Genomic DNA, 24,226 nt, shown 5'->3' on the forward strand with positions numbered 1-24,226 from the left:
GGAGCAGCGAGCCAGTTCGTTGGCTACTGTGTCCGTTTTGTGTTGTGATGTATATCGGGGCCTTGTGTTGATTTTACGACCTAGCGCTGAAGCGCCAGTATAGTTGCCGGCTATCTATCGCAAACATCGCAAATCGCAAACAACAATATCAGCGGATTTCAAATTGTTAATTCGATACCTTTGGTGCTAGACCTTGGAGAAGATCGATTAATATTCCAAAAGTTTAGGGCTACTATTGTGATTAATAAACATCGATACCTTGGTCACTTACTAGGATTAATACAGAAATATTATACAATCGGAATTACTAGGCCTATAACATTAGGAATACTTCAGGCCAGTACTGCTAATATAAAGACCTTAGAAAAGTAACCCATGGTTGAACTTATCCACACATTCGTTTTTCGAAACTGATGTGTCGATGATGGAATATGACACTAGCCTAAAACCCGATTTGTCCGCGTATTCACTTTACGAAGTGAATGCGCCTGACGAACGCCATTTTGTCGCATTGCAATCATTACGCGTACGAACTATGAAAGTTTACTGTATTGGCAAAAATCAATCTGCAAAAGGGTATTTTCATGTGAGGGTTTACTATGACGTATTATTGCAACGTGAAGCCTATCTTTCTTATATTGTTCAAGTACTGCATTTACCTAATCTTTGACATCTACCATCATATTGCTTTAAGATGACGCTAACATGTCTTAGATATAGGTATAAGTTATGAACATTTAATATGAGAATAGTTGGTTGTTACTGCAGTAATTTAACAGCGAGTACTACAACTGTAGGTATTAATAAGGCGTCATAACTGACCCCGCCCCTATACTAGTGTCAGGACCCTTCACCCCAACGGGACAAAAGTTTGAAAATTTGATGTGTAATGGACCATAGGACAATAGAAACATGGGTATTTAAAGACCTCTCGGGGTAAGGCATTGGAGCATATGTGAGTTCGAAATTCGCGATAAGCCTAGTCTATTGCCTATGAAGCACGATATATACGAATGAATAAAAAAAGCTTAAGCACACCAATACTGGAAATTAAGGAATATAGCATGATTACAATTAGGATATTGGTTCACATATGACTATTATAAGTGAGATGGTATCATTTTGTGCTTATCTGGGACTGTGTCGTATGCATGTTAAGTGTTAGCTATACCATCAGTTTGCTTAACCAAAAATGGCGCCACCATTTTTTCATGTATGCGAGCTTTTATAGTGAGCCGAAGTATGACTGATATATGTATGCATATCTATGCCATGTATGATGTCCACATGAATTGTACACTCAGTTGTAGTATCCAATTATTGCATATAAAGACGACATCGGTGCGTCCGCTAGTTTCGGCGAACTTGTGACTCTATGCCAAGTAAATCCGCCAGTCTGAAACAGAGCCCCAAACGAAGCATCCAGTAGCAGACTATATCCAGAAAACCGGACATTGACGGAGGCATTGTGGAAGGGTTTGACGTATTTTGAGATTGAAGGGTGATGTTCCGATGTCCCTCTGAAAAATCTTGACATGCTATTGATTGGGTCGGCTGCTTGCCGCAGGTGCAAAGTATACAGAAATAAAGCAGTGCGATGAAATGGGAGCGACTGCTAACCGAAATTGCAATGTATACATAAATGAAGAAGCTCGATTAAATTTGCTGGAATCGCTCCATAAAGCCGATGGGCTAAAATGGAAAGAGCCAAGAACATAGAGGTATTGCATTCGGAATATCGTTACAACGAACCCTCAACAAACCCCGCGTTCTGTTGGACTTGGAATGCCCGATCTCCGAATCGACAGCACGCAAGTAGGCTATTTGATGACCCTAAGTAGTAACGACTCAAACAAGGGGTCGGTTCCTGGACTAATTGCGGTTTGATATCTGCATCTGGAAGATTGGGGAACTCTTATAAACAAGGTGGTCGGCAAATTGGTCAACTTGAACTCTGTGTGGTATTGTTTTTTTGTGGCATCGATTGGCATATTTCTTGTATATTATATGCATGTATATTGTCGGCAGGAAATACCGTCACATTTATGGTGTAAACACACCTTAGAGTATTGAACTGTTATTAATCGTGCATGAATATGAATAGGTTAAATCTTGACTCGTGTTGTGATTGACGTATGTTCCGTGTGCTAACTTAACCGAGTTTGGCATAGATACTTCATTGCTGCCTGCATGATAATTATTGGAGTATGTTGGTTGTGTTAAGCCAAGGGGCTTGTCTATTGTATGAATAGTTTGAGCCGCTGGACCTTCCAAGGTCACTGCTTCGTTCGATCAATCTACAACCAATGCTTCAATCAACGTCGACAAAACCGGGTTGTATAAGGGGTGTGGAAAAATGTGGAAAAGCCAGGAGATGGGGTTGAGCTCTGTGAAGTAAATCGAACCAAGTGTGGAATACTTGTATGGCAAGCGCCATGAAGCTACACTATAATCAAATGGAGGCACCAACTGGTCTTCTGGGGCTCAGCGTCATTTCTTGGCAATCTCAGTGGACGGGGGAGAGTCTGAAGACGAACACATCGATTACCTCCTTACTATCTGCGAACGCCAATCTATGAAAAGAAAAGATCGTCGAAGGATCACAACTGGGGTTTTCTGCGCCGACACGGGAAGCGTCCTCAAATTGAAAAACGTCGTAGAAACCTAATACCCGCCAAGCTGGGAGGAGCGACAACCTATAGACATGAAACTACGTGATATAGGTGACTCCTCCCACGTTGACTCCTTAGTAATAATCAATTTCGACGGACTATCGGCTCCATTTGCGATCGAGGAAGGAGACCTCTCAATATTGTAGGTCTAAAATGGATTGATCATGTACAACAATTACCTAACATAGCGACTGAATTTGAATCTCCGCCTAATGCAAACGAAGGGTTGTCTTTAGTAACGCTTCATGACGGGATCTCGTGTGATCAACGGGACGGAACCAAAGTCGGAAGCAGTCTTCGCGACACTGTAACCGATGATGGGTTGATGGAAGCTGCAAACCAGATAAGCGTCGAGCCGGCACGTTGTCTGTGTCGCCGCAGGCCGTTGCCGCTGGCGCAAGTGTCGAGATGGTAATCACCACTGGCGCGAAATGTGTCGAGTTAGGAATCCCTGCTGGCACCAATCATAAATACGCCGATCTTACGACGGCAACTGTCTTACCTTCTTTCCCAAAAGGTCAAAAAAATATGGGAAATCCCTAGTGTTGGGTCAGGTAGCCCCTGCTGGCACTAGTCGAGAAAGTGTCGGGTCAGTTAGCACTGCTGGCACTAACTAAAGATGTGTCGAGTCAGGAATCCCTGACGGCACCAATAATGAAGACGTCGAGCGCGGAATCCCGGCTGACGTAAATAAGGACCTGCACGAGAAAACTGGTCCTGAAAGCTCTCGTGGATGCACTTGTCCGAATAACTGTAACAATTCGGCCCATAGATGCATGACGACAGCCACAGTTATGAGTAATTTCCCAAACAAAGCAGCTGTTACCGGCTAACCGGACACATGTCCGGTCATGACCGGCAAGGAGTCTGGGGATTTTAAGATGCACGTCTCCCCAGAAACGGGCCCCCGGCGGCGACTGAATCCGCCGGCGTGACGGTAGGCGTGGGCACACGCCGAGATCAGAGGTCAGATTGAATAGGTTGGGAATCCCCGCTGACAACGAAGAACCTCGCCCTTCTCTCCACCAACACCAAAACCCCGTTCATAACGAGATTCGCATTGGGCCAATAACTGGCCCAATTACTATGTAACCTTACAACAAGACACCAGTCCCAGCGTGAAGACGGAACTCGAAAGTCTCTGTGCACAATCGGTAGCACTGGCGAAACTGTCATACAAACCTCCTGACCTTTGACTGGCCTAGAAAAAATCGCCATTCCTGAAGGAGTCTTGACAGCCGTTTATGATCCATTTGCTTCCGAACTTGATAGCCTGCGGGGCCAACTCAGCGCCCCCCAATCCATGAAATACCAATGCGATATCGGACGTAAGGACCCATCGACTAAGCCTTTCGTTTCTGGCCCTTATAACCCGACGCGGGAGGGTCAGGCGAAGGCACTAAAGGAAGCAATAGATATAATACCTTATTTTGGTATTATTGAACAAGGTTTTGCCGAATGAAAATTGGCTATTTTTGTTGTTCATGAGAAAATAAATGAAAGACTACAAGACAAGGCGTGTCGCTTTCGATAGTAGCAAGACGGACGTCAGAGGTAAACCCCCATCCCAAGAAGTGTACATGATCGCTTACTACAGTCCGACGTGGGTAACTCCAGCGGCGAAAGACTATGATCCAAGCACTACAGCGCTGAAACATCTGCCACCCCTAACAAAACAATGGCGGATGAAAGCGAGGCTGGTGCAAGGAAGACGATCGAAATCGATGGCTAACAAAAAGGGGGAGTATAAAACTGTCAAACCAACTGATGCGACTTATGGGAAGCAACAGTTGCAAACTCTTCGCGCGTGAAACCAAACCTACGGAATGAAGAAAATCATTGGTGAAACACCAACAACGACGCGAGTGCATCCGGTCACCACTGCGAAGGCTCTGCAGAACTCCACGGAAGACGGCAGGACCGACATCGGAACGGACTACCAAAACCCAGACCTCAACCGCAAGGTAAGTACCGAAACAACTGTTTTGTATTCAACAGGAGACGACAAAGACGACTCGTCCTCGAAGAGTGTCGAACTAATGAATATTACCTTTGAGTCAACGATGGCTAACACATCGCCGCAGCCCGGGCAGAAAACCCGAAGTTTGGGAACACCCGCTCCTGAGTATTCCCGAATATCAAGAACCACCGTGGGGAAGACAACCACAGATTTCGTTGACCACAACTATACTCGATGGCTGCACGAACTGGTGATGATGGAAGGTGGATATAAGGTAAGTGGATTAAACTTGATCGATAGGATGATTATGGAAGGTGCGAAACTGATACCTACACTGAAACCGGTTGCTGTGATAATGATGGTAACCGGGTTGATAGCTCTGGTGATTGTGTTATGGGTAGGTTGTATAAGGTGTCGTCGACGTAGAACCTTAAGTCGTAGGAGGAACACGAGGAGACGAAACGGAACAAGTCAATAGATGGCGATAAGAGTAATACGGAACACAACGGAGAATGACTAAATCTGAAGGTAAGAATGGGTGTTTAAGATTTAGATGTAAATACGGGATTTTCATAATTTGTTATAGGGAAGTAATGAAGTGTAACGTTATAATTTTGGTAAATCGTTAAGAAAAATGGTGATAGGTATCATGCGTATAAAACAAATCCTTTGGCGCATCGTTTATGATGAGTCCCAAGCACTCCGTGTTTCACGTAATGGGCGTTAAAGGAAAAAACTGTGAGTCATGGTAAGATAGCTATGTAACGAAGCATAAATGAATGGCAGTGCATCGTTTATAATAGGTATCAAGTGAATTATTTTACGTAATGGGCGTAAACGGAAAAAACTGAAACCTCGCAACTAGAAATCTGTTGAGTAATGAAATATCAATTCGAGAGAGCAATAAAAGAAAAAGGTTGACGTGTGAAAAGATTGAGTCAATAAGGTGATTACCATGAACGGGTAATGTTGGTGTATAGTGCACCAGTTCCAAATTGCTAATAAACCAATGATGATGATGATGATTATCCGCTAATCCGATTTTGTTTTTGGTTTGAGATTCAATAAATCTCTCTTTCTCTCGCCTCTCTCTCTCTCTCTCTCTCGACCGCACTTACTGACGTTCTCGCATCGCAAGTGGCAACAAAACAATCAGATGAATTGCCAGGTTTGTCCGAAGGAAAAGCGACAGACATTCCAGAGGCCGCTTTAGATAAAATACGCAGTCGTTTGCACATGGACCACGATGATGTACGGAATAATTTGATTTTTGAGGTACTAAAATCGTTTCTGCCAGGAGGTTATGTCATCATAAGGCATTAGCCATGCCCATAGCCAGGGCCCAGGGATATCAGCTGTGGTTATTGGTTTCGATTTCTTCATGGAACTCCCTTCAAAATCCGCATGTATGCATGGTTTTGGGCGCTTCTTCGTTATACGATCAGAGAGAGTGAGTGCTCCCCATGGCACCTACAAACAATGTTCCCATTGAACATGATACAATGTGACGTGTTTCACATGATATAAAGCTGTGCTGCCCCTGAACTCGATATTTTTTTCTACGCAGGCGACCTGGGTTCGATTCTCGCCAGTACCCTCTTTCTGTGAGTCGCTGCTGAGAGATCTGGTGATGGGCATGGAGATTCAAGCAAATGAGAAGCAGCAAGGATTAGAGTATGAATGACGATAACCAAAAGACTTATTTTTATATTCAATGAACACAGTGCGAAAGTGATTTTACTCGTATTTCGCATAGTCATTATGCTGTAAAGATACATAAGCGTCGTATTGGAAGTTCGGCATTGCTCACACGATCGCTAGTTATGTCGGCTGATTAATTAAACTAATTAAATTCAGTGATTCAATCACACAATATATGCAGTTCAAAGAGACATTTCCGGTGAAAGTTGTAGAGAAGATAGAAGGACGTATATATGTGCAACAATACTGTGACAGATAGAGTGACCTGTGACCAGTGGCGTAGCAGCCACTTGGCGGTTCTGGCTCTGCGCCAGGGACGACAAAATGTGGCTGCACAGTGTGTGTGTGTGAGAGAGAGAGAGAAATAGTTATGGTATTCTTTTTCTCCTGCACCACCGAGATGCTTTGACGACGGAGATGCGGTACGGACTTTTTTTTAATAATAAGGTCATCTAGTCTGCACCCCCGATTTTCCCTCAGTGATTGCTGAACGAAACCGTCGACAATTTTCTACTGAATTGTGCAAGATATGATTTTCAACGGTCCTTTCTCATTGAGTCATGCCGTAATCATGACGTCCCATTCACGACTTATAACCTCTTGTTCCAGCCCGAGCTATTAACCACTGCCCCGTGGCTGAATTCGTGCTATCGCTGTATTTTGGATAGGAGTGCAGAACAGATTTTTTAAGACCTGGCCATCCAAGCACTAGTACAGGGCTCTTCAAGTCTTCAACCGGGTGTTTCGCACACCCTTGGGAAGGGGTTGGCAAACTTTTGAGCTCGTGGGCCGCATCGCACATCTGAATCCAGTCGTGGGCCGCACCATATAAAATCATGATTATAAACCAAAACGCAATAGTGGTATTTAATTACATAAAGCAGAGGTCTCAAACTCAAATGTGCTCGCGGGCCAGTTTTCCAGTTTTGACGACGCCGTGGGCCGCAGCATTTACGAGGGTATTCTATGTCTTTCCTAAGGCATTCTATGTCTTTCCTAAGGCCTTATCTGGCGGGAATGAATTGTGCTGTTGAAAGTGAGCCGATCCAGCAGACTGACAGTACACAGCTACACACACATCGTCAAAATGTGATTTACTCTAGTATCAATTTAGGACTGGCACTGGTACCGTTTGCTATCCGTGATGAGTTATCCCAAGCGTATTATGTAGGGATAGCCAAAGGTGTGTGGAAGGGGTGGGCAAACTTTCGAGCTCGCGGGCCGCATCACACATCTGAATCCAGTCGCGGGCCGCACCATATAAAATTATGATTATAAACCCAAACGCAATATTGGTATTTAATTATATAAAGTGAGGACATGCTTGTTTAAAACAAACCAAGCATTGCTTTGATGATATCGTACATATGCGTCAGAAAGTGTGGCGAAATTTATTAGCCTATGGTCGACCTCAATCCAGTGTTGGGATGACTCGAGTCATGACTTGACTTGAGTCAGACTCGAGTCACCTTTTCTTATGACTTGACTTGACTTGCCCCGAATATTTAAAAGACTTCTTTACCTCAGAATCAAAAGTGCACAAGTACAACACACGCGCGTTCACGTCGTCCAAATATCATATGATCGACCGAAAAGATCATCGCTCTATAAAATATGCCGGACCTGATGTGTGGAACAGTATCCCGTCGGCCATCCAACAGTCGACGAGTATGTCCACATTCAAGTCGAAATACAAGCAGCTACTAAATAAATACAGTCCATCCCTAAGATTACCGGACAACGACTGACCTATCGATCTCGATTCCCATGACATGCCGCCCTATTCTTGTCGCTTTCTTTTTCATACTCTCTTCTTTACTTTCATTCAGTGTGCATGCCTCTTCTTTACATCGCCTAGGCCAAGGTGGGTGTCTGATCCCATAGACTACTCCAAATCGCTCCGACATCTTCCTGTCTATTCATTGTATCGCATTTTTGTGGTGTATTGAACTGATAAAATTGCTAATGAACCAATGATGATGATGATGATGATTCCAATGTAATAGTGTAATCTGAGCTCCACTGTACAGAGGAAAATAATACACCCGGGACATGACGTCTCTTACCTCAGTATCAAAAGTGCATAAGTACGACACACGCGCGTCCACGTCGTCCAACTACAATAGATGCCGGACCTGAAGCGTGGAACAGTATCTCACCGGCTATCGGACAGTCGTCGAGCATGTCAACATTTAAGTCGAAATACAAGCAATTTCTGCTGAACGAATACTAGTCAGCCCTCGCCATTTACCGGACCACGACTTGATTTAGCCTTCTGTCACTTGCCACTTTATATTATCTTCTTTTACTTTCATTCAGTATGCCTGCGTCCTCTTTACATCGCCTAGGCCAGTGGTTCTTAACCTTTTTCATACCGTTACCCCCAAGAAGAAAATGACAGGATGCAATTACCCCCTTTCAAAAAATAACAAATTACAGCTTGCACTCTATTAATTGTAAAACAACACAACGTGACGTCATAATGCCTGGTGAAAATACAGTGGCGGCTCGTGACAATATCGGGTGGTGGGGCAAGGGCCGCAAGCGACTTGTTATCAATATGACGTCACAGTAGCGTTTTTCAACGTTCATGATGGCCACATGAATTTCCCGTAAACAATGATTTTTAACGTAGGTGCCGCGAGAGGTTTGCCGGTGGCGTGACTTGAAGTGCGGTAACAAATGTTTTATTCATTGTTTTTTATTCAAATGATTATTTAAAAAATGTACGCGAACTAAGAATCGTTCCCATGCCACGAATCAATCATCAGGTTATCCTTAGTAGCATGCGTTATGATTTCGTGGTAGAGATTACGCAAGCGCCGAGTAAGACTATACCAAAAATACACAGACCAACTACCTACAAAGAGCATTCGCATGACACCTTGTGGTGTTTTAATCGTTCCATGCTCAGCAATTCTGTAAAGTGCTGCAGCGCCTCCGACCCGATTTGTATATGGATTCTCGTCCCGAAAGCGAGTCAAATCGATTTGCCCTCGTCCGAAAGTGTTTGGTACACGATCCTGATGCGTTACGACCAGGGGATAGGCAATCAAAGCGGTGGCACCCATAAACGTAAAACATTATTAAAAGCCAGCTGTTATCCATGGAAGATTAATTACGAGTCTGCCTGCCATCATTCAAGCAGGAATCAAAGCATTGTGTTAAATTGAAATGCGAGCACATATCGTTTTTATCCTCGCCATAAGTAAGCCATTCATTTTTATCGAAATGCGCTGAAGAAAAGGCACGAGTGCGCTTTCCTCCGGCGTACGATTGGATCAATGGGCAATTTCTAGGCTGATACGGACCTAGTCGCTTTACCTCTAATTTTTGCTCTAAAGGCAGCTGGCTAAACGGCGTACGGAGCAAAGATTCAACACGATTCATGTTCGCACTTGACCTGACTACTTATCTGCAGAAATGGAAATGACTATAAATCGAGAGATTGCGAATGCCTAACTGGAAAGGTCAACGAGTTCGGACACATACGCAATTGTTATCTCATAGATTGGACAAGGAAATGTCATATTGAATCCAAAACATCATTCTGAAGAACTACGGATAGCAGCCTCGGAAATTCGGTCCCGGTACAGCTTGGGAGATTCTGGCCTTGAGGCTGGAGACTGTCACACGACACATACGGCTTACGGTCTATAGTGTCTATATGTCTGCTGCAAAATCGCCTTCGGAAAATATATTACCGAATAAATACGTGGATGAAAGCCGAAAACTTGGTACACTGTTACATGAAATCATCGAGAAGTATAGCCTCATGACCGTTTTCGGTATGGTACACTGTCAAAATTAATACGAACAGATCAACGCCGAATTTTGCGTAATATTTACTGAGGAATCGGCTGATCAAGCGATCAGCTGTTAGCCGCCATCGAAAACGAAACAGCTATCGCGCTTGACAGGGGTTGTAATTGTGAGCAAATGGCCCGAAGGCCACCATTCCACGGTGAAATTGACATTGGAGAATATAAAATAAAACTAAATATTTGAATGCAAACCGAGAATGTTAGTAAACTGTTTCATGATATCATCATCTCATCACCTATCTCAGTATGGAACACAGATACACCGGCTTTTGCGTGAAATCCGCAATGCGTTAGGTAGGCTAAGTGTCAGATCAGCGCACATCTCTACCATACTCGAACTTAATAACGAAATTGCTGCCATAATCATTGAGTGTCAACCTTGAGACTTGGCACGGCGTTCGATACTAAAATCAAGACATACCATGTAAAAGTTCATGACGGATCTAGCTAAGGAGCATCGTTAAAATCAATGGAGACCAATACCGGCTTTGCGTGAAATATGTTTGCGATACATGACCGATCAGCACACACTCGACTTTGGAAACGGAATTACTACCCTAAACTTTGAGTAGAAACCCTGAAACTTAGGACAGTGTTAAATACCACCATCACGACATGACATACCAAGTTTCAAGAATTATCATGGTGTGAAACACCATCAAAATCGACCTGTACCAGCAACGGTCGACTCAACGCATATCACGGTATCCGAGTTCAGATATAGATACGATTGTTACATCACACCTTAGGGGCGAGCAAGCATATTTGCCCCGGTTGCTCGGCCATTTTACGAATAGGAGAGAGTAAAGCAACGTTTCTTAATTGTGCGCAGCTTTGAGAGAATAGATAGTGAAAGCTTGTTATGAGCGCTACCGGGGCAAGCCCCGCCTAGGCATTCACAAAGCGAAAACACAGAAGAGAATTCGATTTTCGCGGAGACTTCGCTATGTATGGGCATTTGCAAGCGAAAGCACAAGAAGAACGCGGGTTTCGCTGTGATCTCGATATATATTGAGCGCTGTGCGTCTATAAATGGTTAAATTGTTATTGAACAGAATTTTAGGTGAGGCAATGCCCCAGTTGCCCTATAGGACGAGCCGCCACTGTGAAAATATCAAGTCAATGTGAAGGCTGTTTTTGCGTTATCCAGTGGTCACATCTAGGCAAAGCGGAGGATAATAGACAGCATCTCATGTAATAGTCAATCGCAAACTTATTTCAATTTTTGGTTTTGATAGATACCATTGCAGAAAATCCTATTTCACCGCAATAAGTTGAAGGAAATTCAATCAGCAAGTTTAAATGCCATTATGACAAAGATTGGTTATTCATTTTGAAGCCGAACCCACAAGGTTTCCAATATCTTCCCCTCGTTTCTCCGAAAGCATTTTATGATGTCAGACTTAATTTTTCTGACTAGGCTAGGCCACTACACTTTTCAATACTAACAATTATATTTCTTGGATATTGTTATTGCATTATAGCTGTAAACCTGAACCTAGACTCCCCTTGTTGTCCTTCAATTTGCCAGCATGCGTAACAATATAATATGATTCGCACTACTGCGAAATAAATTCAATATACCTAGCACTATGCTAACTACATTTGACCCTGTTATTCATAATCACTAGTGGTTACAATGATATCACAGTAGGCATGGTGTGTTGAGTGAAACAAAATATATACAAGCACGCAAAAATTCATCTTAGCCTACATTCATATTTACGTTTGAAAATATTTCAGTGCAGCGTCAAAAGTTCGTGAAATATGTTATTACCCCCCGGAAATTGGTGAATTACCCCTTTGGGGGTAATTACCCCCAGGTTAAGAACCACTGGCCTAGGCCCAGGTGGGTGTCTGATCTTAAGACTACTCCTAGCCGTTTCCAGGGTCGTGACCAAGTCAGAAGGTTCCGAGTCGCAGGTCAATCTCTCAAGAATTCACTAGCGGCTCAAGTCCGAGTCACTCTATCTGTCACAGTATTGTTGCATATATACTATATTGTGTGATTGAATCACTGAATATAATTAGTTTAATTAATCAGCCGACATAACTAGCGATCGTGTGAGCAATGCCGAACTTCCAATACGACGCTAATGTATCTTTACAGCATAATGACTATGCGAAATACGAGTAAAATCACTTTCGCACTGTGTTCATTGAATATAAAAATAAGTCTTTTGGTTATCGTCATTCATACTCTAATCCTTGCTGCTTCTCATTTGCTTGAATCTCCATGCCCATCACCAGATCTCTCAGCAGCGACTCACAGAAAGAGGGTACTGGCGAGAATCGAACCCAGGTCGCCTGCGTAGAAAAAATATCGAGTTCAGGGGCAGCACAGCTTGATATCATGTGGAACACGTCACATTGTATCATGTTCAATGGGAACATTGTTTATAGGTGCCGTGGGGAGCACTCACTCTCTCTGATCGTATAACGAAGAAGCGCCTGGTTTTGCACCGTTATTGAACGAATGTTACATTTGGCAAGAAATAAGGTAATCTTATAGCTGCTCCACATCGCAAAATTCATTGTAACCGGTGATTTTGATTATAATGCTGTGGCCTGTGGGGAATGTGAGAACATTCAGTCAGTTGACAATTGTCATCGACATTAATCCCTAAATCAGACGTGTACAACTAGATCATTTTAGTTGGCTAATTAGAACGAAATACCGTTAATCTAATTCCCATCCAACTTGTGAATGTTTCCATGCTCCTAATCTGATTTGCGAAATGTTTCTATAAGCTCTGTAATATCTATCAAATTTCCGGTTCTCTTGAAACTTAAAATGTTACAGGAGGACCGTACAGTGTCTACATTGTGAAAGGAGCCAATCTTGGTACAGACATTTGCTATTCATTATTATCCATTGCCTGTGGCTGCGTACGTCGAAGCGATATATTTCGCAAACATCCACGTCTGCGGAAAGGCTACAGCCTACAATGCTTAATTGTATGCAATAGTAACATTATATAAATATATTATTATGTAATATTAGGATCATTATAATTTTGCAATATCACTTTGTTGTGTTTCGTGTCTGTTTGTCGGCTACATAAAATATGTTGGTAGTGTCAGTTTCTCTCTTCTTAAGGTTTCCTCTTTCCACAAGCACAAATATATACCAATTACAACTATATAATGAACCAGTTAGTCAAAATCTGCTACTAGTACTATAATATCTATATAGTTCTCAGACATAGAAATGAGAAATCGGGCTGTGAATATTTGATTTCACAATGTATTAGCTTTTTAAGCTTTTCGACTGACTCTCATCGAGAGTGACCTTCATTTTATATCAATGACTTAGACTTGAGTGCATAAATTGTGAATATAAATGTATTATGTGTTGCAGTATTCAAATTACGCATCATGGCGATCTTATTTGAATATGTAACGTCATATTTTTCGTGCTTCATTCGGGAATTTTCAAAAGCTTCGTATATAGCAGTGGTTCTCAACTTTTTTGTCGTCACGGACCCCCACGTTTTTTTTCTTCAAATGTAGCGCTATTATCGTGCAACTGCCATTGTTCCTGTGCAAATATAACTGAATGCTATAGTTATAAACTGCAACAAAATGACTTTTCTTGATAATAACATCACACTATTTATGTAGAAATTGCGTCGGCTTAAATTATTTCAAAGCGAATTCTGCCTCTGCAGCTGCATTTCTTTAATACGTGGTCGTGTCTTGAAATTACGTGCCTTCGATTTGATACGAGCAAGTGCCGAAAATCCATTTCCACTAAGATAGGGGGCGGCGAATGTAATAATAACGGGAAACGCTTCCAATAACATCTTTAAGTATGATCGCAACACATGACGATAGCACCAACACAGGGAAACAGATTTTTAATGGACATATAACGTCCAGCCCAGCCTAGTCATTTCTATCTAGCAGCTCATCTTGAAGTTATAATGGAATAGCGGTTATGTATATCACAGGTGTAAATGGATTTTTAAAAACTTTTCGAAGTCACCTCGACCTTACTTCTCCAACTGCAACTATTTTTCCACATACCCCAACAAAACATCGCTAAACATCAATATGTTCGTATCAGTAGGCTATCGGAAATTAAAATGAGTTTTCACTGTAGAGTATTTCATCTAAGACGGCCATTCTGTTGATGTGAGTAATGAAGTTTTAGCCGTAATGAAGCACAAACTGCCTCGTGAATCCGCTAATATAAGAAATTAAAATTTTGCAAATTTTAAGGCTTTGCCGACCTCCTGGAAATGCTTAGCGGACCCCCAGTCGAGAACCACTGGTACATAGGGAAATGGCTGTGAATGTTTTCTCCAACCGCGAATCGATCACAAAGGTTTTCTTGTAAAACCCTTTATTTCTGCCTAAATTCTGAAAATAAACAGATGTCTGTGTAAAGTACGTTGACGGAAATAATAGTAATATAATGCAATATTATATTTTTGGATTCAGTATGAAAGGAGATGTGATCACGTAACATGAGCCGGAATATATATTTACTTTGATCGATTCCATTTCACATGTTTCAAGATATAAACTGCTTTATATTTGTCGCACTGTTTATCAAAATTTATAAGACATGAATGGTGACTGCTATTTGTAACCGGGTCGTTCAACATTTACAGCCTTGTTAAATTAACTAGTTGCGGTCCATTCCAATTTGCCAATGGACAACATTGTGATGTCACAGAGGTTTTAGTTGTGATGCAACACAACGACATTCATGGGTTGCGGACACAGTAAGGTCATTCCGGATTTGAACAAAGGTAACGACTAGGGATGGCGTTCGCGTTCTGTGTGTGAACCTTACAAATTTAGAGGTTCACATTTACAAACGAACCGTGGTAGGCTCTGCACTGTGAACCTTTTTCATATATTGCAACTTTCACATTATGCATGACACTATCAGCATAAAAAAGTCAACACTATACGAGCATGCACCCTGACAATCTCAAATATTTTGCTTTGTTACAGAAGTTTGCTCGGAATATCCAGATTTCCGTTTGTGAATATGTAGTGACTCGATTCTATGCTGTGAGCCTGACCCGCAATCACACAACATGAAGAGCGAAATAGGCTACATGTAGTCAGCGAATGATGCTTATTCAACCAATCAATGGAATTGATATCGTTGTCTGCTGTAAAAAATATAGCAGGCTTACTGCATCAATCTTGACTTTATATGTTTACCGTATCATAAAAACCAAATCCGTGCGATTCGGGTGTTGGCTACTGCTGTATAACTTGTTAATGGGGTAATATCGGTAGTAAATATAGAAAACCGTTTTACACTCTGCCCAATATCAACGTAGCAATACTCAGAAGCCAAATAGGCCTACATTGTCCGGTCTGGCCTAGACCGTTGCATTGAGGCGTAAGCTCATATTCCCATGCAAGTCCTCGTCGATATGGTTGGCAAAGAGACGGAAGTTACTGATTTCATGGGATTATTATAGCATTTGATTGCCTCAGTTGATACATTTAAGACGTTCAAAACGTCAACATTACTTCAGTATTTTGGCATTATGTTACCCGAGTCGCCGCTAGGTATCGTATACAGTAATATAGGCTATCACTTCACTGAAATATAGGGTTGGAATTAGCAATATGACGTCACGAACCTGAACCTTTCAGAGGTTCACACCATACGACATTCGTCATAGCGAGACTTGTGCAAACTACTGGATTTTAAAATGTGTGACTGAAGCGAGAACTAGAACTACTCACTTTTCAAAACTACAACTAGAACTACTCCCTTCTGAAGTCTCGCAACTAGAATTAAAATGAACAACCTTTAAGACTACTCAACTACCGTAACAAACTTAAACACAGCTTACTAATTACTGAATTACAAACGAGCGAAGAAATATCGGCGATAGAATTGGCATTTCAAAAGGACGTGGTTTGAAGTGTGAAATGAGACTTTGGGAGGTATACCCCACTGTTAGTAGTGAGGACTCTGAGCTAGCAATGGCTGCAAGGACACAACACAGCAGAACACCGGTATCACGATTCACACTAAATGACGACACGTGTTTTGTATTTGTTCGGCAACTCATTCATGCTTAAATGCGCAACTAGAACTAGAGCTATTCACTTTTAAACATCCGCAACCGAAGAACTACTCGCTTTTGAGAACTCAGAACTAGAACTATTCACTTTCAAGATCCTCACGCAACTAGAACTAAAACTACTGGTTAGTTGACAGTCTGCTAAACTAGATCTGTAGTGCGTACAAGTATGTTAGTAGCCTTAATATGCAGCCAATTTACGACTCAAACATCTTTTTAGATGTAGCGAGGGACGGCGCGACCAAACAAGATGGGGCCAAAAACACCGGAACCGCCGCCAAATATGCGTTCTCGAAAACCGCGGAAGGTTCCAAAAGTAGCGACGAAAACGATGACAAAAAACAGAAAGGATCGCAAGCTAACAAAATCGCGAAATATCGGGAAAAATTCGATCAACGAGTCATCGCAAAATACGACGTGAAAGCTCTGATCGGAAAAGGCAGTTTCAGCAGAGTCGTCCGCGCCGAACATAAAGGCACAAAGCAACCGTACGCTATCAAGATGATAGAGGTCAAGCAAAGAGAAGGACGCTCTGCCGCTGACTCTGAATTAAGAGTACTACGTAGAGTCAGACATCCGTACATAGTACAGCTTATCGAAGTGTTTGAGGCTCCCGATAAAATCTACATGGTGATGGAGTTAGCGACGGGTGGCGAGCTGTTCGATCGTATCATAAAGCACGGTAGTTTTACGGAAATGGATGCGACCAAAGCTTTGCAAATGGTGCTAGAAGGACTACGTTATTTACACAGTCTAGGCATCACGCATCGCGATTTAAAACCGGAAAATCTACTTTATTACCATCCCGGGAACGATTCAAAGCTTCTCATCACCGATTTTGGATTAGCTTTCTCTCGTAAAGCGAGTGACGAAATCATGATGAAAACCACTTGCGGTACTCCGGAGTATATCGCGCCCGAGGTCTTGCTGAGGGAGCCGTACACAAATATGGTGGATTGCTGGTCCGTGGGGGTGATCAGCTATATCTTACTGAGCGGAACAATGCCTTTCGATGATGAAAACAAAACAAAATTGTATCATAAGATTCTGAATGCAGAGTATAATTTCGACGGCGAGGTAAGTTGATTTGCTTGGTTGCCAGTGAATTCAAGACTAGCGCTGCCCCGTTATCCTAACCTTGACCGACCCAGGCTCCAGAACAACTAGATGAGTCAAGTCGTTTAATTCGACTAATTAGAGTCAAGTGCCAGCAATTTAGTTCGCGTGTAATTTGCGAAATGCCTCTGTGCTCACATTTTGATTGTAATCTAATTTCTGGTTCCCCTGAAAATGCCAAAAATGCGAAACGGACTCTGATTTGATACGAACTCGACTTGATTCAATCTCGAAGTTTTCGCGAATTCAGTGAGTCAATTCTAATTTTGAAAGAAAAACTGTCTAGCGGTAATCAGGGTTGTAACCAAGTCAAAAGGTTTCGAGTCGCAAGTCAATCTCGCTTAGGCTATATAATTTTGACTCGAGTCAAGTCGAGTCATATTCAATTCACCACCAACTCAGAGTCGAGGACAAGTCATTATGTTCACTGCTTAGTTTTGAGCTCAATCCGGTTCAACCCACTTTTTCAACTCTGCTCGAGTGATATCGAATTGCTCGCATATTCATAACATCGTAATTTTCCTCAGTCCTGACAGTTCCTGGCCCTATTTTCCAAGTATCAGGGCTGATAGACGAAATACCATCATGTGGTGACTTTACTATTCTTCGAAGTTACAGTGAAATGTCTGTCTTAGCCGTCCTAGTCTCAAGTCATATGACTTGGTTCGAGTCATCCAACATGACTCGATCACAAGTCGAGTCGAAGTCGAGTCGGTACACAAATTGACTCAGAAATGTGTGAACTACCACCTATGCATAAGAATGTCTTACTGGTTAGCCCAATCATTGTTGTGTCGCCATGAAGCTGCAGTCCAGTCACCATTCTTGTTCACAGCCTTGGCCGCAAGTGTCTGAAACTGCGAAGAAGTTTGTGAAATCGTTCTTGACACCGGATCCAAAGAAAAGAATGTCATGCACGGCCGCGTTGCAGCACTCCTGGATCACCAATTTCGGGAACCTCTCCACCAGGAATTTGCAGAGGTTTGTCTGATTTTAGTATACTATCTCAGGACTGCTATTGCTATTGGCCGGTAAAAAATACCGGCAATTTTCGTGACGACACATCACGCTAGTAGATAGTCAGAGAACTACAATCTGTGCTTACTGATTAGATTGGGAATATTGATCTATTTCTTATAACTGACACCAGTGTTTCCCAAACATTTTTACACAAAGCCCCTTCGACCGCAAACCAGGTATCAAACGCCCCCATAAGCCCCCTCCTGGTCCCTGGTCTGTACCGTTATAGAGCTATTATTACTGTGTATGTGTTTTTTGTTTTGAGTATTTTTTGCATACTCATTCTGTTTATTCCGGTTGACGAAGAAATAAATCTCTCTCTCTCCTACTCCTGAACAAAACTTGTTTGGTTCATTGCACAGTAGGGCTGGTCAAAAAAAACTTTACCTTCAGATTTCACTGGCTACTTGATAAAATTGTTAAGTTGGTTAAAAAAAATGCTGCACACCAACTTTGGCTTAATTCCAACGAGTAGAAGCTAGATTCGTGCAGTAGAAAGTTGTGAATTTATCATTAAAAAACAAAAAAATAAAATGTTAAAATTTTTCTGCCGACCCCATAACATTGTTAGGCTGTCAGTAGAGATGATGCATACCAAATTTGGCTCAATTCCAATCTCTAGAAGCGAAGTTATTGCAGTTGAAGAATTTCTAATTATATGATTTTATAATAAATAATCAAAGAGCTAGTCACCGTAAATTGCATTTTATTCAAATCCAAATTTTTCTACTACAATAACTTCGCTTCTAGTGGTTGGAATTGAGCCAAATTTGGTATGCATCATCTCTACTGACAGCCTAACAATGTTATGGGGTCGGCAGAACAATTTTAACATTTTATTTTTTTGTTTTTTAATGATAAATTCAAAACGTTCTACTGCACGAATCTAGCTTCTACTGGTTGGAATGGAGCCAAAGTTGGTGTGCAGCGTTTTTTTAACCGACCTAACAATTTTATCAAGTAGCCAGTGATATCTGAAGGAAAAGTTTTTCTTAAACAGCCCTATTGCACAGTCACTCTTAATTTATTGACAGCGCGATGTGCAAAGACAGCGCGATGTGCACTATGTCAGAAACATCTTTTGTACAAATCCCCGGATAGATACAATCAGTGAAAACCATGTACAATTAGTGTAACTGGGTGTTGCCTTTTCGTTGTTGGATTGATTGCTTGGTTGGTTAGAAAACTCAACGTTGCATAACAATGAACATATATGGATAACGTTGGTGACGATTTTCGATTGAATGCACCTGGTACGATCGCGAATGACGTGATCACATATTCATAAATTTGACTTTGGTACACAGAGAGAGCGAGAGCTCTTTATTTACGGATTTTTACAAACAGTTTCCCATAGGCATACCGACCACGTTTACTCTCAGGGCCCCGCAATCGCCCAATTTGTGGCTAGCTCTCCCACTTGCGCAGGCACCCGCTTTGAAATAGAAGTGCTGTTTTACTAGTAAAAAGGTTAAGTGCCTATTCCAGGCCTTGTTTTGACAGAAAACTGAATACTTTTCAGTCGCAGTACAAGTTTTCTAAAATCGTAACCACATCGGTACCGTAATTGATGCGAGTCGGAAAAAGCTACAGCAACCAAGTCACAAGGCTCCGAGTCACAAGTCAATCTCACTTTTATTGTTTGACTCCAGTCAAGTCGAGTCACTTTCAATTCACCACTGAGTCAAGTCAGCGAGCAGAGGGTCTATCTAGTCTGAGTCATGGTATTATGACTTGAGTCCAAGTCATTGTGTTGACTGCTCAGTTTCTAGTTGAAGTCATGTTAAACCCACTTTTTATAACTCCGTTTGGTGATATCGAATGGTTCGAATTTATAATATACTCATTTTCCTCACTTTTAGCAGTTCCTGGTCGCATTTTCAAGTAGGCCACCAGTGCCGATAGACGAAATCCCAATAGGGTGCTTACTTTGCTATTCTTCGAAATTACAATGAAATGTCGGTCTTGGCTGCCTAAGTCTTGAGTCATATGACTTGGTTCAAGTCATGCGCAATGATTGAGTCCAAGTCGAGTTGATACACAGATTGATTCGAGTCGAGTCATTTCCGTATTTTGAGATAATGACTCAAGTCACATCGAGTCATCAGAAAATCTTGACTCGAGTCATTACAACCCTGAGAGTTACACAGCTACTTACAGACACGATCAAAACAGCGTAGAACCAATCATGGCATTGCCTATGAATAATGTAATGATCACATCATAACCGGGCGGCTATGTTTGAATAAAATTCTTTGATCCGTTTCAAATCAACTAGAAATCGTGCCGCAAATCATGAGCACATTTTCTGAAATTCAACTTACACTTCAACAATACGTCTCAGGATTCGCTGTAAACAAATGTAGGTGGGTACTGGGTAGTCGATCCATTCGGGAGCCAGAAAAGGTTGTTTTGCATAAAAACAGCTCATTTATTCACAAAGCGCCTTGTCGTTTTTTGAAACGCCATTTTCATATTCCATAAGTGCAATCAGAATTGTATTAGTATTTGTATCGCAATGGGTATATGAACATGTTTTTTTTCATTTGAATGAAAATGGGTATGTTTGTCAACAATTACTATTAAATATCGTTTCAGTCGGATATATATAATGATGTTTGCATAAACAAGCATAGCCATCGTATTAGCACGTGAATAGATTTTTACTTCATTGTAAGTGTTAGTTATCCCTCTTCTAGCGGATATTTCTAATACAGCGGCTACTTTCGGTGAAATTTCCACCGGAGTGAAATTGTTTTGATCTTAATACTGATCTATATTCTATTTTTTGAAATGCCCGACTCTTTATCCCAGGTCCATATCTCAAAATCTGCTGAAAAGGGCGTCATCCAGGAACAGCAACAAGTCGGCTCACAGCAGCAAATCCGCAAAATCGAATCGATCGTTGAGATCGCAGCATCGAAAGGTAATTTTTGAGAATTACTCTCAGTTTGGACAGCTCGCGTTTTAAAGTTTCAAGTACCAATAGATGAAATCCCAATACCGTTGTTTCTTACTGTTCTTCGAAGTTGCAATGAAATGTCGTCTTGGTTGTCTGAGTCTCGAGTCATGTGACTTGGTTTGAGCCATGCGCAATGACTCGAGTCGTGTCATTCCCGTATTTTGAGAAAATCATCACTCGAGTCAAGATAAGTTTGTATTTTTTCGACTATACCTAATTCGCCGCACTTTGTCACAATGCTGTCGGTCGATCACAACTTCGCAGATATGCCGTTTCCAGTAACGTGTGTTGCTTTGTTTTGTATGCTGTGATATGACCAATCAAGGTTTACAGCCTTCATGGTGGAAAATAGTATTAAAACTATGAATATCATTGGATCATTGCCATATATTAACTTAATCGCATAATTTCAGTACTCCAAAAAATCATCTCCCGCTAACTCAGCTTGAGTCTTTACAATTCATACACCATTCAGATTCGAGTGCCTTGGAATTTAGAAAATGAAACATATGCTACTTTTGAATTTTGAATCTTAATGTGTGATCTGAGACAGTAAGCTGTGTCAACCAAACACGGAACGTATTTGCTCTAGCCTGTTTCTTTATGTAGCGTTTGTGCTAAGCCTAGTCACGTCCTAAGCGTAATCCGGATTCAAAATAAAACCTATTCAACCGAGTGTACCAGTAACAATTAAAATTGCAGACGTTTCAATTCTTAACGTATCAATGGCAACAAACAACGTTTTAGCCAAGCGAGAATCGAGAACACGCAAATACATACCGGTAGATAAAATCACACATAGCTATTGTGAGATGTGTAAGTTACTTAGAAATTATTTGAGTCCACATGAACTTGGATTGGTCAACTTTAATATATGTTAATTCCAGCTTCAACCTTACTAGTAGAGTATAGGTATAACTCAAACTTTGTTTGTTGGACCGTTTCACCAGGAAATTTTTTTGCTAAATAAACCTCCACTTTCTCATTACCTAATAGTAACACATCCACTCAGTAGGCTATGTAAAATGTGATTTTAGAACAAAATTGGAATAATATTGCCATGCTGTGTATGTGTAATATAGTCTACAGCAGTGTTTCTCAACCTATTTGTCTTCATGGACCCGTTTTGGACCCGGCGGACCCCCTCGGGTTTTGGTTCAAATTTCGCTCAATTATTGTGAAACATTACCTGTCTTATGAACTGTTGACTAGTGATGTACAGAAACAAAATGACTTTTCTTGAAAATAACATCATAGGCCTACTGCACGTAGAAAAAAATCCATGTGGCATTCCGATTCAACAAAAAAATTGATGCAAAATGTACTTGAGGGTATATGGCTGATGTAAAATTGGACTTCGATGCCCCACGAATTAGCCAGTTTATGAAATGCTGAGTCGGCATCCTCGCAATTCTTCGATTATTCATTATAGAGCCACTCACCATGAAAACCATTATTACAAATCCAAATTTTCAAAAAATACTACGTTTTTAACGTGGAAATGGAAGCTATTAGAGTTCGAAGTTTCAAGTATATTGCGATTTTTTTAAATGACCCTGTCATGACGTTATTTTTGGTTCTTCTTTGCCCAGGTGAAAGCCAAGGAACTCGATGATCTGCTGAAAAAGTACAATCGCGTCTCCCGTCTACCGCCGTACTAATGCACTTATTTCTGTTGTTTTACATCATTTTTGCATTTTTACCTTTTCACTAATCACACAAGCGTTCCCGACGTTATTGTTGCACTAACCTTTTGAATTTTTCCATCCGGTGCTTCCTCGATGTGATGTCGACCATGTCTTATCGGCAGTGTTCAACCTCGGTACACAATTATATATATATATCTCAAATGTGCTGTTGAAGTATCGGGTGTGCCGTGTGTGATTGAGGTTGTTTGGGGCTGGATTTGCCTAAGAGTCAGTTTAGGGGAGATGTTGTCTTTGAATCACGAGTCATACTGAGTTATGCCGCACGACACTAGAACGGCCGAGACGGACATTTTATTGTAACTTCGAAGAATGGTGAAGTCACAAGATGATTGGTATTTCGTCTATCAGTCCTGATACTTGGAAATACGGCCAGAAACTATTAGGACTGAGGAATATTACGGTATTATGAATGCGAGCAGAGTTGGAAAACGTGGGTTGAACTCAAAACTCAACATTGAACACACTAACTTGGACTCGAGTCACAACACTATGCCTCGTGCTCGACCCTCCACTCCAGGTGTGTGCAATTATTTTCCTCCGCAGGCTAAACGAGAAAAATAAATACGTTGGCGGGCCGAGTGAAAACATTCGCGCCCAATTATCATGCTATAGTACAATATTAAAAAGTGCAACCAGAATGCTAGCAATCCCAACGGATAGTTTGATGGCATGGAAGATTATAGCTGTTGATGAGAGAATTGTGAAATATAAAAGTGGGAGCTGGAGGGCATATCGCGCCGAGCGCGAAATTTATTTTCAATGAACTTCGGCTTTGCACTGTACGGAAATGTATATCCAATAGTACAAAGCATATTTTCTCGGTCGCTGCCTTCCGAGCAGTTGGCAAATTAAATAGCCTTTATGGTGAGCGAAGCTTGAAGTTTTTCTAAACTCTGCCCTCCCTTCACCGAGTGTTTCGTGCTTTTGTCATAAGACCGACTTTAATAAAAATCCCTAATCCGGCGACATGATCGACAAAAACTGAAAGGATGGGTTTACCCCGACTCCAGTGTGCGAAACATTAAGGCTTTCTTTTTTTTTGGCATGCCGGTTAATCATGTATGGATGGGTGATAGATATGATGACACACACAATGAGTCATATAATAATCGCGAGCACTTATTGACTTGTTCTACGAATTAGGGATTTCGAAACATATCACGTCACAAATTGAAACACATACCGTATAATACGTAA

At 41.5% G+C, this 24,226-nt stretch overlaps 2 protein-coding genes across 5 annotated transcripts; both read left to right on the forward strand.

Moving 5' to 3' along the window:
- Nucleotides 1–282: 282 nt before the first annotated feature.
- LOC145456850 (uncharacterized) lies at nucleotides 283–6,524 on the forward strand. Of its 4 annotated transcripts, none has more exons than XM_080334978.1 (2): nucleotides 283–6,082; nucleotides 6,200–6,524. In XM_080334978.1, the coding sequence occupies exon 1, from the start codon at nucleotides 4,499–4,501 to the stop codon at nucleotides 5,108–5,110; it is 612 nt and encodes a 203-aa protein (XP_080191104.1). In that variant the 5' UTR covers nucleotides 283–4,498; the 3' UTR covers nucleotides 5,111–6,082; nucleotides 6,200–6,524. The 4 variants fall into 4 exon arrangements, with proteins under 4 accessions (XP_080191104.1, XP_080191103.1, XP_080191105.1 ...); XM_080334977.1 differs by having other exon boundaries at nucleotides 283–5,907; XM_080334979.1 differs by having other exon boundaries at nucleotides 283–5,883.
- An 8,232-nt stretch (nucleotides 6,525–14,756) lies between these two features.
- On the forward strand, nucleotides 14,757–23,170 carry LOC145456845 (serine/threonine-protein kinase H1-like). Its single transcript, XM_080334971.1, has 5 exons — nucleotides 14,757–14,917; nucleotides 16,443–17,299; nucleotides 18,174–18,319; nucleotides 21,173–21,284; nucleotides 22,913–23,170. The coding sequence occupies exons 1-5, from the start codon at nucleotides 14,875–14,877 to the stop codon at nucleotides 22,979–22,981; spliced, it is 1,227 nt and encodes a 408-aa protein (XP_080191097.1). The 5' UTR covers nucleotides 14,757–14,874; the 3' UTR covers nucleotides 22,982–23,170.
- Nucleotides 23,171–24,226: the final 1,056 nt, after the last annotated feature.

The sequence above is a fragment of the Botryllus schlosseri genome, chromosome 15 (assembly GCF_051294905.1).
Source record: "Botryllus schlosseri isolate E-star chromosome 15, Bs_hap1, whole genome shotgun sequence".
Lineage (NCBI taxonomy): Eukaryota > Metazoa > Chordata > Ascidiacea > Stolidobranchia > Styelidae > Botryllus > Botryllus schlosseri.